At 41.1% G+C, this 16,679-nt stretch overlaps 1 protein-coding gene across 1 annotated transcript in view; it reads left to right on the top strand.

The window, feature by feature from the left end:
- MTCL1 (microtubule crosslinking factor 1) overlaps positions 1-16,679 on the top strand; it is a 474,698-nt gene that overhangs the window by 395,162 nt on the left and 62,857 nt on the right. The window contains exon 21 of the mRNA XM_030187538.1: positions 11,752-11,919. Within this exon, the coding sequence (XP_030043398.1) occupies positions 11,752-11,919 (168 nt within the window). The remainder of the gene's footprint in view (positions 1-11,751; positions 11,920-16,679) is intronic.

The following is a 16,679-nucleotide window of genomic DNA, read 5'->3' as shown; positions in this document are numbered from 1 at the left end:
ATTTATTTCCACAGATTTGTTATACCGCCTTTCAATTAAATATATTAAAGTAGTTTACATTATAATAATGAACATGGAATAAGACAAAAAAAAGAAAAAAAAAACATAGGACAAGCCACACAAAGGCAGGGAAAGTGAGTAGCACAACAGTTTAAAACCAGTGAACACTGGAAAATAACCAGAGACTCAAAAGGAAAATACAGAATCTTCCTGTAACATACATGCCACTTATACAAAAATTTCCTTAGGGGCTCTTTTACCAAACGGCGATAAAAGGTGGCCTTCGGTGGTGTGCTGGAGCATGGGATTGCTGCACGTTTTACTGCTGCCCGTAAAAGTGTTTTTTTTCCTACAGGAGGCAGTAAATGGCCAAGCGGTAATTAAAAGATTAAAAACAAAGGTGTAGAGGCTGGCTGAAGGCTAATCCAACACAGAAGATGGTGCTTTAAAGGATGCTTTATTTGCTGCTTGGACACAAAGGACCCGACACGGTCTGTGTTTCGGCGTCAAAGAATGCCTGCCTCAGGGTTCACAGCAGTGTTCAGAAAAAGACACTAAGAAGCCAAGGAAGCCACAAGGCAATCAGCTTGGAAAACAATGCACTGTGAACTCTCCCAAGCAGTGCTGTTTGGGCAGCATTGCTTTCCGAGCTGATTGCCTTGTGGCTTTCTTGGTTTCTTCTAATCACAACACTTACTGACATCCAGTATATATTTTTTTAACTTCACTTCTTCACCCAATCAGTTTGTTCTTCTATAGATCATCAATTATATCTAATTCATCAGCCGTTTCAATAACCTTTTACCCAACTGACCTCAGTGATGTTCGCCGTCCACCACCCTTACAGGATTTACGTGGCGGTTTCTAGAACATCTACCTCTTCACTGGTCAACTTTTCTTGGTTTCTTAGCATCCTTTAAAGCACCATCTTCTGTGTTAGATTGTCCTTCAGCCAGCCTCTACTCCTTTGTTCTTGTTTGTGCAGCGCTGCGTACACCTTGTAGTGCTATAGAAATGCTAAATAGTAGTAGTAGTAGTACTGTACACGTAGAGGTTCTTCCTGTTCACTGTGCCTGTAATTAAAAGATTGCCACGAGGTCATTTACTGCAGGAGCCCTTACCAACTGCTAGTTAGGAGGAGGTGAGGGCTCCGGCGGTAATCGGGCAGCGCCACACACTAACCGATTTACTGATGGGCACACCCCCAGCACTGGAGAATGAAGGTGTATTTTCTAGTGCTGGAAATGGTGTGTGGGAAAGCCGGAACTACCATACGGTTCCTGGGCGAGCCCGGCGGTAGGGCTAAATCACTGCATGCCAGGCCATCACCACCCCTACCACCCTTTGATTAATGGTTTAAGAATGTAATTTTTTAGCACTACTATGCATAGTTAGTTACCTGGAACAATTATTCTTAAAAAAATAATAATTGAGATGGTGGGGTGGTTTAAGGAAGGCTTTAGAATTTTTTTGGCTCAATAGGGCTGCATTTTGATTAAACCTTTAATGATGATTAATGGTATTTTATTTACTTCCCTACTGCAGCTCCCTGTGAATCAGGGCAAGTCACTTAACCCTCCATTACCCAGAGTCACAAGGAGCTGCAATAGGAACAAAAATAAATAACATACCTTGAATTGCGTGATTAATCGCGATTACGAATTCAAAATGCAGCCCTAAATAAATTAAAGAATAAAATGTGATGAAAAGATAAGAAATACAAATTACATATTAAAGAAAATAAAACAGCATACAGAACAGTTACAAATGGCCTTACATTTCTCACAGCCTACTTCAGAAATGCAGCCCTACTTACTAACCCTTCAGGAGTGATAAATTTTGTGGCTGCAGCAGAGTCCCAGCTCAAACTTACGCTGGTCTTGAGCAGAAGTAGACTCATGCAGGTCTGAGCAACAGTGAAGGCAAATCAAGGGCATGTGTATATTAGGATAAACAGGTGTTAGTGGTTTGTTTGTTTTTTTTCTAAATGATTATCTGCCAGATATTTGTTCTAGAGGCCAAACGAATCTGGGGCAATGAAGTCTGTCTTGTTTAGAAAGAAAATGAAATCTAATTGGAATGAATTGGCTCTGCAGATTGAGGCAGAGTGGGAGGCAGGAGGAAGTAAAGCAGAAAGGTTCTGCAGCACAATTAGGTATTCAAATATGTGTTTGGATAAATATCACTAGGGCAAAATGAAATGCCACACTCATGTAGTAGCATCTGTAAAGAGGACTGGAAGAATCGTGTAACTCCTGATTAAATATAACTGTGGGTCAAGCCCATTTATGTTTAAATCTGTTTATTAGTATAGTAAATAAACGAATAAGCAGCATTGGGAATAATGATATATCAATCGAGCAAAAACACAGTGTCTGATAGCCCCCCTGAACGACAAAGAACATCTGTCCCAAAACAAATTCAACACCCCAACCATCCACCCCCTACAAAAAAAAAAATCATACAAAGTATTCAAAATCAGACTGCGAGCTCTGAGAGAAAGGGAATGTATGTGTGTGTGTGTGTGTGTATATATATATATATATATATATATATATATATATATATATATATATATATATATAAGGACTCCAGATAAGAGCTTCTCCATCAGCATAATATGGTGAAAAAAATGATGTCAGAAAGGAATGACCTGCTGCTGCAAGCCTACGGTGATTAGACAATCCTTGTCTCGTGCCTGTTTTCTGTAATCATTGGTCAAAAACCCCCAACCAACCACAAAGGTTGGTAAAAATTGTTTGTGTCATTTAATTATTTTTTTGAATGTGTTTTTGCCTCATGCATCAGCTAGAAAAGAAAAAAAGAATAATCACTGTGTAACCAGCACAACTCACTGCCAAACATGTAAAAATCAATCAAGGTAAATAAAAATTCAGCTTAACTGGCTGAACTTGACATATGTAGTTCTCCCGAATGACAACCGAGACCCAACGGACCCGTTTCACCAAAAGGCTTCTTCAGGGGACACTGGGTTCTCAATTCGTGGATACTCTTTCAGGCTCAGCAGTGGCGCTTAACGCGTGCTCCATCTGTTGGAGCTCAATTACCATAGGCTTGCAGCAGCAGGTCATTCCTTTCTGAGGTGTTTTCCCCCTATTTTTTGTTGAAGTGCTGTGAATCACATTCTGAGTTTTTGCTCGCTCTTTGTGTTGTACCATTGAGGTTGATTCTGAGTGAGTTTTCCCCTTTTTTCACATTACTGTGAAAAAAAATGATGCCAATTCCAGAACAAAGGAGGGTCAGGAACAGTCCAAACCCTTAAAATAATCGTTTTACCCAAAAAGGCCGTCTTGTGGATGAGCAGACGACTACCCCCACTCTGTAACAAAAACACTTCATATATTTATCCAACAAAAGACCCATTGCCGATAATAGTATTGGGTCCCCAAAAGGCATTCTAAATATTGGACTACCTTGGATAAAAAAAAATGAATCTTAGGACACACCCAAAAGGCGTGAAAAAAGGAATTAGGTTGCTGATTACATTTATGTACAAAGAGGAGTGTCAATGCTGCCCATATTGAAAAGTTGTGTTTGAGAGATAAAGACCCGATTATGTACTCTAAATTGGCATTCCCGCAGATCCACTGCTACAACCAGAGTTGAAATCCTAGAAACCAGTCTACTAATGTCAACATAGGCCAAAGACCTCTGCAAATCCATTTCCCATTTAGCCTGTAGAGCAGAGGTATTTCTAGAAGGAAAAAAAATGTCCAAATGGTCTTAAGAAGCAACAAAACAGACAGCTGATCTCTATCATGCAGATATAAAAGAGAAGCGAAATGAGTACTGTGACTGCCAGAGAGTGCATTCCAATCCAGAGCAGAAACATAGTGCCACAACTGATGATAGGCAAAAATATCCACCAACTTAGCCAACAAGCCGTCCCCCAATGATTGTAAAGGTAGTAAAAATCCATTTAGATGAAGGACATGTTCCAAGCCCGTAATCCATAAACTCGCCCATTGTTGGAAGGTCCCCTTTCTCAACCCCTGGCAGAAATTCCACATTACCACAAATAGGGAGAAGAACCAAACCTGAGGAAATACACCCCAATGTCTTGTGAGGACTTGCCACAATTTCCTAAGAGGAAGTAACAAAAGACTAACCCGCAACCCAGATCGGAGCAAAGTTCAAGGCGCCTGTAAAAAGGAAGTAAAATACCATGGTGCAAAGAGCTCCCGGTCTATCCGGATGGGGCAATATTCCTCCGTATCTAAAATCCAATCCCCCAAATGATGAGCTAAACAAGCTAAGTTATATTTATGTAAATTGGTGATCCCTAATCTCCCATCCCCCAGTCAGCAACATTTGTATAGGGATTTTTCACTTCTTACCACCCCAACAAAAATTAGAAAGGTGTCTATGAAAATTATGAATGTCTTTTTTTCAAAAGTTTACGGGCAAGTATTTGCAAGGTATATAACCATCCAGGACACTGTCATCCCTGCACTATGGCAATCGTGGAATCAAACAAATGAGAGCTATTAAGCCAATATAACTCAGATGTTTTCATGGACAATTTAATCCCCAAGTAACAAAAAGAATAGGACGTCCATCTTAGTGGGAACTGATCCACCCAGCCCATCAAAGGGAATCCAGTGAGGCCAGTGCCAAGGATTTCTGAAAAATTTAAACGAAAACTAGAAAAAAATCCCATATTCCTCAAAAGATTCCATTAATACCTCTAGTCATGTATGAGGATCTGTAATATGAATTAACAAGTCATCTACAAATGCAGAAATGTTAAATTCAGAAGTAGTAAATTTTACTCCCTGAATGTCCAGATTAGCTAGAATGTCTCTAATAACTAGATCTAAAGTCAAAACGAATAACAAAGGAGATAAAGGACATCCTTGGCGTGTGCCCTGGCAGATCACAAAAGGCGTCAACAAATTTAAAGAAGGGTTGGAGCTATGTGGAAGTGGGAAAGAAGCATGTCTGATTCTAGAGAATCAGGCAGGTGATGGATTACCAGAAAGTTTAGCTGTTTAAAGATCATGTCAACTTTCCTTAATTAAAAGTGCCAATTGCTCTCATCCCAAGAATCACACATCTGGTCAGATTTTTCCGCTTCTGTGCAGGAGACTCTTGCCAGTTACCAGAGCTTGGCATAAACCTTTGGCCTTAAGCAAGTGCCTAGTTGATACAGTAATCTGGCCATGCTTATAAATGGAAGATTTGCTATACCTTCTCATAATGGTTAGAGCATTGGGCTAAAAACCAGGATATTCCAGTTCAAGTCCTTTTGATCTTGGACAAATCATTTAACACATTGCCTCAGGTACAACATTAAATTTAAAGCCCTCTGGGGACAAGAAAGTGCCTTCTGTATCTGAATATAACTCACATTGAGCTACAGCTGAAAAAGGTATAATCTAAACCAAAATTGGCTGCCAGACAAAAGTGGTGGATGTTGAGTGGGGAGATGGATTCTAAATTACTGCGAATGTGGATGTTAAGCATCAGTAAGAGATGAATGTCTGTCTTTTTGACTTGATAAATGCTAAGGGGTCCTTTTACTAAGGTGTTCCGTAAAGTGGCCTTCACTGGAGTAGATGTGTGAATTGGACGCGCGCAGGTCCATTTTTCAGCACACCTGCAAAAAAGGCCTTTTTTTTGGCCAAAAATTTCTGGCATGTCTACTGGATGCACATACAACGGTATTTCCGAATTGGCGCAGCTTAGTAAAAGGGCCCCTCAATTCAATGAGAGGAAGATGGTGGGCATCAGGCAGGAAGAGGGTGCATTTCCAGATTTAGAGAGGGGGGAGAGAGAGTGAGCTGTGGACTATTTATTCTTGAGCCTAAGATGGAGAATTCTGCACTGTAGAGATGGGAGCAAGGACTACCCCAAATGCTAAGAGCTAAGGAAATGGCCAGTAGAGTCTCAAAGTATGTACCTGAGCTAAAGCTTGAATATAGCTAGTCTCTCAGTGACCGAAGAAAACGGGTCACATTCATGACTAACCTATATGAACAGAGATTACAAACTCTAGCAGGAAATTACTGTTGGCTTGGCTTACATGCTGCAACTACAAATACAAAACAAATCTGAACATAAAGATATAACTGATTTTGCCTGTGTGTATAAAAGTTTGTTTCCTGCTGAATGCGGAGAATCTGTTCTATTTAATAGCATTAAAGCTATTTGCAATGATAGTTAGAACTTTAGAATATTGTTTTTCATGGCATAGACCCAGGTCATCCTGTTTTTGTGTTTACTAGGCTGTGTCATTTGATCATGTAGATGTGAACAAGTGAATATCTAAAGGGGCAACCCTCTACGGAAGTGAGACTAATTACCTAGGTTTGTTGTTGCCACTTTAAAGTTTGTATTGGCTGCATCAGCCTAATGATTGATTATTTTTATTTATTTTTGTTGCATTTGTACCCCGCACTTTTTCCCACTCATGGCAGGCTCAATGCGGCAGGCAGTGGAGGGTTAAGTGACTTGCCCAGAGTCACAAGGAGCTGCCTGTGCTGGGAATCGAACTCAGTTCCTCAGTTCCCCAGGACCAAAGTCCACCACCCTAACCACTAGGCCACTCCTCCACAACCACTAGGCCACTCCTCCACATTATGATTATAACCAGTTGACCTGTTCTCAGCTTCAGGTCCATGGGCAGGTGTATGTGCATTGTGTTGGCTGCATTGGTTTGAGGGTTAGATGTATGTGTGCCACAACAAACTCGGGGCCCATTTTACCAAGTTGTGGCACCGGCATCAGCTTGTGTTTTACACGCGGCCGAGGCCCTCTTGTACCGGCAGCTGGTAAAAGGGAAGTCTCGCTTTCCTACAGGAAATGGCCAGGCAGCAAGTAAAGTACATGCCGCGCAGCCGTTTCGGGGGGAACCCTTACCGCCACCCATTGAGGTGGCAGTAGGGGCTCTCCTGCGTTAACTGGGCCGCGCGTGGAACTGCCCGATTACCGCCGGGTATATTCCGGCACTCCAAAAAAGGTGAGCTGGTCGATATTGTGTATCTGGATTTTCAAAAGGCATTTGACAAAGCACCTCATGAAAGATTCCTGAGGAAATTAGAAAGTCATGGGATAGAAGGTAATATCCTATTGTGGATTAAAAACTGGTTAAAGGATAGAAAACAGAGAGAGTAGGGTTAAATGGTCAGTATTCTCAATTGAGAAGGGTAGATAGTGGTGTTCCCCAGGGGTCTGTGCTGGGACCACTGCTTTTTAACATATTTATAAATGATGTAGAGATGGGAGTAACTAGAGATGTAATTAAGTTTGCTGATGACACAGTTATTCAAAGTTGTTAAATCACAAGAGGACTGTGAAAAATTGCATGATGACCTTACGAGACTGGGAAATTGGGCATCCCAATGGCAGATGACATTTAATATTAGCAATTTCAAAGTGATGCGTGTGGGAAAGAGGAACCCAAATTATAGGTACATGATGCAAGGTTCCACATTAGGAGTCACCACCCAGGAAAATTATCTAGGTCTATAAAATACTGAGTGGAGTGGAATGGGTAGACATGAATCACTTGTTTACCCTTTCCAAAAATGCAAGGACTAGGGGGCATGCAATGAAGCTACCAAACAGTAGATTTAAAACAAGCCAGAGAAAATATTTTTTTCACTCCGAGTGTATTTAAACTCTGGAATTTGTTGCCAGAGAATGTGGTAAAAGCAGTTAGCTTTGCAAGGTTTAAAAAAGGTTTGGCTAATTTCCTATAAGAAAAGTCCATAAGCCATTGTTAAGGTGGACTTGGGAAAATCCACTGCTTATTTTAAAGGATGAGTAGCATCCACTTAGGATCGTGCCAGGTACTTGGACCTGGTTTGACCTCTGTTCTCATAGACTTTTTCTGAGTTCAATATGCCGTCTTCACTGGCTTTAACTAAGACCTTAGCAGCACTGCAGTCAATTACAGTGCCTCATGATTCTATCCCCTCAGGATGTCTGAAACAGTAGTAGTTTGGAGCAGGTGTAAATATTTGTTCAGCATGTATACACTACAGGGACTAGTGCTTAGACCGTATTTTATAAATGCTCAGAGGTTCCTATGTTGCCTTGATAAAATAGGCACCTTTTGGACTGATCATGTAGGCATTCTGTTATAAAATCAAGTCATGTTGTGAAGCCAGCTGCATGGCTCCATTGTAAATCTATCAGGCTTATTTTCGAAAGAGAAGGGCACCCATCCTTCGACACAAACCGGGAGATGGGCGTCCTTCTCCCAGGGTCGCCAAATCAGCTTAATCGAAAGCCGATTTTGGGCGTCCTCAACTGCTTTCCGTCGCAGGGATGACCAAAGTTCACTGGGGCATGTCGGAAACATAGCGAAGGCGGGACTGGGGATGTGCCTAACACATGGGCGTCCTCGACCGATAATGGAAAAAAAAGGGCATCCCTGATGAGCACTTGGGCGACTTGGCCCATTTTTTCTTAAGACCAAGTCTCAAAAAGTGCCAAACAGACCAGATGACCACCGGAGGGAATCGGGGATGACCTCCCCTTACTCCGCCAGTGGTCACTAACCACTTCCCACCCTAAAAAAACTTTTCAAATATTTTTTTCCAGCCTCAAATGTCATACCCAGCTCCCCTGACAGCAGTATGCAGGTCCCTGGAGCAGTTTTAGTGGGTGCAGTGCACTTCAGGCAGGCAGACTCAGGCCCATCCCCCCCCCTACCTGTTACACTTGTGGTGGTAAATGTGAGCCCTTCAAAACCCACCAGAAACCCACTGTACCCACATGTAGGTGCCCCCCTTCACCCCTTAGGGCTATGGTAGTGTTGTACAGTGGGGAGTGGGTTTGGGGGGGGGAGGGTTGGGAACTCAGCACCCAAGGTAAGGGAGCTATGCACCTGGGAGCAATTTCTGAAGTCCACTGCAGTGCCCCCTAGGGTACCCGGTTGGTGTCTTGGGATGTCAGGGGGACCAGTGCACTACGAATGCTAGCTCTTCCCATGACCAAATGGCTTGGATTTGGTCGTTTCTGAGATGGGCGTCCTCGGCTTCCATTATCGGCGAAAATCGGGGATGACCATCTCTAAGGTCAACCTAAATTTCGCGATTTGGGCGTCCCTGACCGTATTATCGAAACGAAAGATGGACGCCCATCTTGTTTCGATAATACAGGAAAACATGGGCACCCCTTTCGATTATGCCCCTCCACGTATTAGCCAGTAGGACAGCTCCTTCCTAATCTCAGCTTCAGTAGAAAAAACAAACAAACAAGCAGATGACTGCAAGGTTTTTGCTCTGATGATGGAAACTGCTGGGAACTGTAGCCTGTTCTCTGAGCCAGAGACCCTCTCTGTGGTGAATGGTTTATGAAAGTGTGCAGAGGTGGAGCTAGAAGATTTGGATTTAATTTTGAGAATGCTCTGATGCTATAAAGCCATGAGGAAGTAGAGAATCACTTTTTTTTTCATTCCAGCCAGTATACCTTTTGATAATACTGTACGGTCTGGAACTGAATCTTTTTTTTAAAATTTTTTTATTTATTAATTTTTCTCAATTCAACAAGTTTTTACACTTGAAAAGCAACACAGATAAGAAAACATTCAAAATAAAGATACATTATTTCAAAGTAATTGTTACTCTTCTTTAGACCTCAAATTTCAGGTGGGGGGTGTGTATCTAAAAGAGAAAGAAGACAATCTCAGCAAAGCAAAGAAGAAAATCTTAAGGAAATTTGCTTAACACGCTCTCCTATTCAAATACTTATTTGTCTATCTATTTGGGAATTGACGATTAACCAATTGTTTTCGCATTTACAAATGTCTTCAATTGTTCCGGTTGATAGAAAACGTACTTGAGATCAGCATATTTAATAACACATTTGCAGGGATAGTTTAAATAGAAAGAAGCACCCATTTTTATTACTTCAGATCTCATTGAAAGAAACAGTTTCCTTCTTTCCTGTGCTTGTTTGTTAATGTCTGGAAAAATCCAGACTTTCTTCCCCCAGAACAAAGATTGTGTTTTTTTAAAGTACATGCGTTGCACTGCTTCCAAGTCTTGTTGAAATATGAATGATGCAATCAATGTAGTTCTTTCAGAGTCTTCATTCAAGGTCGTTTCCAGTATCTCAGATATATTTAACTCTCCTTCTTCCTGTTGTTTCCGTGGAGTAACTTGTTGGGAAGTTTCAACCTACGATTATAAATTTCTAGCTGCTCTAATCTACGGTGAATAGAGAGATTGTCTTTTATAACCGTGGTTGAAATCTCTTGTACTTTAGAAACTTCTTGTTTAATAGCGTTTAGCTGTTCTGATGTTTCCTGTTTTGTTGTATTAAATGCAAGAGTTAAATTTTCAACAGTACTTACAAGAGTTTTTATTTCAGTAGATGAGCTGGCGATCGTCTTTTCCACTCTCTGGAGAGCTTCCCAAATGCTCTCCAGGGTAGCTGGCGCTGGTTTGAGTCTCACTGCCTGAGATTCCTCAGAATCTAGGCCTCCTGTAATGTTCGCCTCTCCTGTTCCTCGTACCAGGGTCAAACTCTCAACCACTTCTGGGTTGAGCTGTTCCCCCCAGAGAAGGCGATCTTCAGGGAGCGGCGGCGGATAGACCTCCGGAGGGGAGAGTGATACTTCAAGCCCCAGGTCGCTAGGGGTGTCTTCTCCCATAGCAGCAGCAGGGCCCCTCGCGGTAGATTGAATAGGCGGCCTTACGGTGTAGTGGTCGAGCGTCTGCTGAAGTGGGGACGATGTCCTGGCAGTCTAGGCTGCTGCCTTGACGATCCCCTTCCGTTTAGTATGGGGCATTATGAAGAAAAAGAAAAAGTAAGTCAGCAAGCTCCAAGAGCGCTTCACCGGCAGCTCTCAGTGTGTCGCCATCTTGACACACCCCTAGAGCAGGGAACTGAATCTTTTGACCTCAATGACTATTGTTAATCCCCCTGGCAATCCCTATACTTTCACTTTCCACTGTTTCCCCCAGCTCCCCTTCCTCCCAAAACCAAAAAAAACACACTTAGGTTTCCATCATTGTATTTTAACATATATTTTTACAGAAGACTTCATTTACTCAGTTTGATTCAGTCAAAGATTAGATGATGTTGATTTCCTGGTCCTTCTGGAGCAAATTGATCTGTGGTGTGTGAAAATTCCCTTGTTTTTGGTGTTATTTCAGTGTTTTAAAAAAAGCGGTTGCAAGATTTGAAGCAATGACAAATGTAAAGTGTTTAGAACAATTATGAACAACCATCTTGCTGGCATTTGTAATGCAGATGGTTCGGTTCTTCAGTATTTTTTTTTTAAACACTTTCAATGATGGAATAACGTAGTGGTTGCTAAGAAACGTTTGTGCTCATTTTCAGTGAGTACTATGGTAAACAAGCGTGGAAACAGCCAGTCTTATGTAGATTCAGCACCTCGTTTGTCGAGAATTAGAACTTTTTGTACCTGTAGAGCTGAGCTAATTTGTTCTCAAGAGACTGCTTCTCTTCTGTATTGTACTTCCTGGCACACAGTGGAGAGTCATAGATTTGCCCAGAGACCATTCAAAGTTTTAATAGATAACACAGCTATGAAGTTAAGTGTTTAGGGGTTTTACTTTATTGTTAGTCTGTGTGCATTATATTTTTGTACTAGTAGAAAATTCAAAACGCTTGTATACTTTTTGCAACATATTAAATCTGCAAACTTTGAACCCCTTGCCTAACAGTTGAACCAGATGAAAACGTGTTGCAAAAAGAGAGTAGAAAGCATTTTGACAAGAGATTTGTCTAAACGAGTCTTTGTTTTTGAAGGCAAGTGAGGATCGGCAGCTTTTGGGTGCCCTGAAGGGTCTGTTAGATGATTTCCGATCTGAGCTGCGGGATGAAGAACAGGAGCATCTCGGCCTCCGGCAGCAGTATGCCACTGAGAAGGCTGCCTGGCAAATGGAGGGGACAGATCTCAAGTGTCGCCTGGAGCAGGTATGTGTCGTGCGTTCTTGGGTTGAAAATTAACGAACCTTGATCCCAACGTATCACTTTATGTGCAAGATGATTAGGAGTGTAATGAATGTCTTATTTAGCTATTTATTTAAAACATGTTCCTCTTATTTTTACAGCTGTACAGTTGTCACAGAATATAACAGGCACTGACACTTTTAGACATTCAAAAAGAAGGGAATAGGAATTGCCAGCAGATAGGCAGGCACATTGTGTCTGCCTGCTCCAGTCTGTTTTGCTGCACCACAGTCCCTATTGATCAGTTTCTCTTTGCCCTTACTTTCAGATAACTATGGATTGTCTAGCTTATTCCTATGCCTTTGTGAAGTCTACATTTTTGTTTTATTGCCTTTTGTAAGGAGGTTGTTCCACGTGCTCAGAACCCTTTCTGGGATAGTGTATCTGACTTCTGAATCTACCTACTTCCTACCTCATTCATGACCACTTGTCCTAGAGCTTTCTCACTTTGAATCATTGACGTGACTGCTACTTTACATTTCAAATGAGTTTAATTTACGGTATCCCACAGTGAACTATTCTAAGAAAAGTGAGCTGTACATAAAACTGAAATTGAACTTTCTGTACACAGAGGAAATGTTGACCACGTATGTATTATGGGGTTTTTGAATATTTGTGTCATCTTTCTTTCTCTCATCTTTCCCTACCTCCATCTCTTTCTCTTGGTTGAGGGATTCAGGTCATTAAGCTTGATTTTATAGTGCTTACAGTGCAGACTCTGCAACTTTTTGATAGTTGTAAAATATGTTTCATTACTGTGCATTTGTAATTGAATTTTGTGAGTGAATTATTTGTTTCTTTTGCCCTCTGTCATGAGCAGAACAATGCAAACTTTGAGTTGTCATAAATTAAGAACAGTCAATGTTAAATCGATAAGTCCCAGTTGAGACATTTAATCATTCACACTGGTGAGCAACTGTAATGTGCCTTTAATTGGGTTTTGTAGGCATCTGATTTATGTATATACTGCAAAGAAAAAATATTGGATGATGTAGGGGAAATTGGCTCATTGGAACACTGCACTAAACTGTGATGCTTATCTGCAATATGTATGGAATTGACTATATATAGATTTTTAAATAATGAGCTTGAAATTGGGGAAATTGTTGAATCACATATTAAAGTGTGAATTTCAGCATCTGTTTCAGAGTGTTGCAGTAAGGAAATGGCACTATTTTGATTACCATGCGCTGGGTAATTAATACCTTGAGACTTCATCTAATTGTCCTTGTGTGAAATTCTCTTGCACTTTATACAAAGTAAAACTTCTACCAAAAACTTCCAGTGAAAGTAGAAATCTGAGTGTTCTGTTCTATATGACTTCACTAATAATAATAAAAACTTTTGCTAGTCCCTTTAGAAATCCATTGACTGCAGTGGGGTAGCCACAGGGGGGCAATTTCAGCTGGGAACCCCTCTGCTTTCCTGGCTGGTGGAGATGCCGAGCCCCACCAGCAAAACACCTCTCCTGCTTGAGTCGCACCTGCATCACCACTTATTCAGCAGGTGTTCTTGGCCGCTAATGTTAGCTCTCTTGCATATGGTCAGTATGCTCAGGAAAGCCAGCATTAGCGGTGAAGTGCACCTGCTGAGTAAGTGGTGCTGCAGGTGCGACTCGGGCAGGAGAGGTCTTCGGCTGGCGGTGCTTGGCATCCCCACCAACTCAAGTATTTATATTTTGAGGAGCCAAGGGCAGAGACTGAGGTCATGGGTGGGGGGGGGGGGGGGGGGAGAGAATTACATGCCCACCCACCTTGGGCTAAGGCCATCCCAGAATTGGCCATCTGGCTATGCCACTGGTTGGCAGTTTCCCTTTGTCCCCTTCTTTCATTTGAGACATTTGATTTTGTGATTTTCAAGGACAGCATAGTGGTAATTTTGTCATTTTCTTAATATCTTGAGTTTTATTCATTTTAAAAACTTTATGAATCATTTTAGTGTTTTTACAAATATTATATATTTTTTAATTAATGTGCTGTATTTAAATGTCCATTGAGAAGGTAAGAGAGAGCCAGTTTCTTAAATGATACTTGAAGCTGGCTATCTCTTACCTTCTCAATGGACATTTAAATACAGCACATTATTTAATTAAAAAAAAAATAATAATAACTTTAACTCAGATCTAGCAATCACGGTGGTTGCATAAGACACTCCTGCTTCCCTCAGGCTAGGATTATATACAGAAGGGGGTTTCTAATAGCCCAGGGAAACTCTAGACTACTGGACAGATCATGCATATGCCTTAAAATTCCTCTTACGAACCCTTTGTATGGGATCATGCATTGCTGGTTCCAAACAAAAGATATGAATAGTGGCAGATTTGTTTGCATTTTTTTTCAGTAGCAGTCTGAGTATACTCTAACAGGTAAGCTAAGTGATATTGTATGTTACAGTGAGCTTATTCTAACATACTCAATAAACAGATGCAACCAGAACCAGGACTTTATTTAGTGTACAAGGCTTTTCATCTTGTAACAACTTGAGAAAGGTATCATCTTAGCAAAGTATCAGTAAGAATGCCAACAAAACAGTAACTGATACACAGTGCTTCAATCCCTACAACAAAACAGTACCACCTAGTGGCCCTAAAGTATATTGTACTCTTTAATATATTAGGCTGTAACTTATGGCTGTTGTACATCTTAGCAGTGATCTGAGCTTTTTTCTTTTTGTTACATTTGTACCCCGCGCTTTCCCACTCATGGCAGGCTCAATGCGGCTTACATGGGGCAATGGAGGGTTAAGTGACTTGCCCAGAGTCACAAGGTGCTGCCTGTGCCTGAAGTGGGAATCGAACTCAGTTCCCCAGGACCAAAGTCCACCACCCTAACCACTAGGCCATTGAACTCTAGTCTTTGAAGTGATAGAAAATAATGTATCACTTACTGTAACTTCTGGAAAATTAAGGGGACTGCTTAGTGGCAACCGAGCCAGTTATGCAAATTGGTAGTGTTCTTGCCTCCTTGTAGAAGGATCAGCATTATCTTAAAAATAACCAAGAGATATTGCATTGTCCATTCATGGCATGGTATTCCTGTATACACCATGATTGGTTTATGTTTATTTGTGACTTGCTGGGCCATCTTTTGTAGTCCAAACATCAAAGCAGTTTACAAATCTACCAGATAGATTAAAAAAAAAAAAAAAAAAAAAACTCCAAATACAGAGGGATAGAACAATCAGAGCTAGGATAAAGAAAATGGTGCTACAACTAGTTGACCTGTCCACCATGGTCCTGACATGCCAGATGTGACAGTTCACTGAAAACAGTTTCAAAAAAAGTAACATGTAGTAAGATAGTAGATAACGGCAGATAAAGGCCTGCATGGTCTATCCAGTCTGCCCAATAAGATAAACTCCTAGGATATGACACAATATAACATATATATTCTTGATCTAGATCTGTCCTTGCCATTTACTCTCAACTACTGGAGTTGTCATGGTCTTTGGTGTTGTCTTATACTTTTTATAAGAGGATTTGCAGCTTATCAAACACAGCAATGAATTCCATAGGGACGGGGCTAAATGGAAAAATGCAGATGAGCGAATTGACTCTAAATGGGCATGTGAGACGGGTGGTATAATCCATACATTTTCAACCAGGGATTGAAGTGGCCTTGAGGAAGCGTAATGAGTTAAAATAAACACAAATAAAATGAATGCCCTGTGTAGAATGCTTTATGGGCCAGCATAAGGGCTTTGAAATGAGCCCTATGCAATATGGGCAACCAGTGATTGATGTAGGAACGATGTGACATGATCAAATCAGCTGCAGTGCACAGAAGTCTAATGGCCATATTTTGCCATCTCTGTAAGTGTTGAAGATTCAAGGCCCTAATGCCACAGTAAATGGCACTACAGTAGTCAATCCATGAAAAGAAAAGTGCATGGACAATTGTGTGCTGTGCTTGAGTGTCTAAGTAATACTTTATTGAAAAAAATTTGCCAAATGAACAAAGATGGAAGCTCAAACTATGGCTGAGACTTGTGCTTCAGAGGTGACCTGGGAATCTAAAAGAACTCCCAGGTGAAGGAGAAAATCAAAGAATGCGATAGGGGAGACAGCAAGGAGAGGAGGAATGGTTGGTTGGAGTGGCCTAACTGACATCCAGAGTGCAAGGGATTTAGCAGGATTTAACGTGAAATAATGGCAGAGAAGCCACTCAGACAAAGCCTCTAGACAAGACTGTAAAGGGCTGAGACAGTCAGTGAGTGCACACACATGTAGGTGGAAATAAATTTTGATCTGAACATTTGGAAATTGTGACTTCCTAGCCTATAAGGCCTTCTCTACACTACGTATTCCCAGGCATAGTTCTCAATGCTCATCTAATTAAACAAGTTCAGTGCATTTATGTAAATGTTGCACAGAAAGCCATATAGGAGATAGTTTTACAAAATTCCACTGCCTCACGCACACATAAAACTTAGCCGTGTGGAAAGAGCACTCCTACTTTATATAAACTATGCCTAGGTGTTACCAAGGGTTTAGTGTAGACAGAGCAGAGGAGGAGTTGTCATGTATGCACATGTGATATAAAATGTGCAAGTACACGCACACATTGACACCTTGAGAGCGATTGTAAATTTGTGCCTGGACATTCATGTGCTATTGGAGATGGTTATGGGAATCTATTTGATGAAGGAAAATAGGCAACTGTTGTCTTTATACACTGGGCTCAAGAAAGTTACATCTTTATTTTCCTCTTATAAGATTATTCCCA

Source organism: Microcaecilia unicolor, chromosome 1 (genome assembly GCF_901765095.1).
Source record: "Microcaecilia unicolor chromosome 1, aMicUni1.1, whole genome shotgun sequence".
Classification (NCBI taxonomy): Eukaryota; Metazoa; Chordata; class Amphibia; order Gymnophiona; family Siphonopidae; genus Microcaecilia; species Microcaecilia unicolor.
This window is presented reverse-complemented; position numbering and strand designations above follow the sequence as displayed.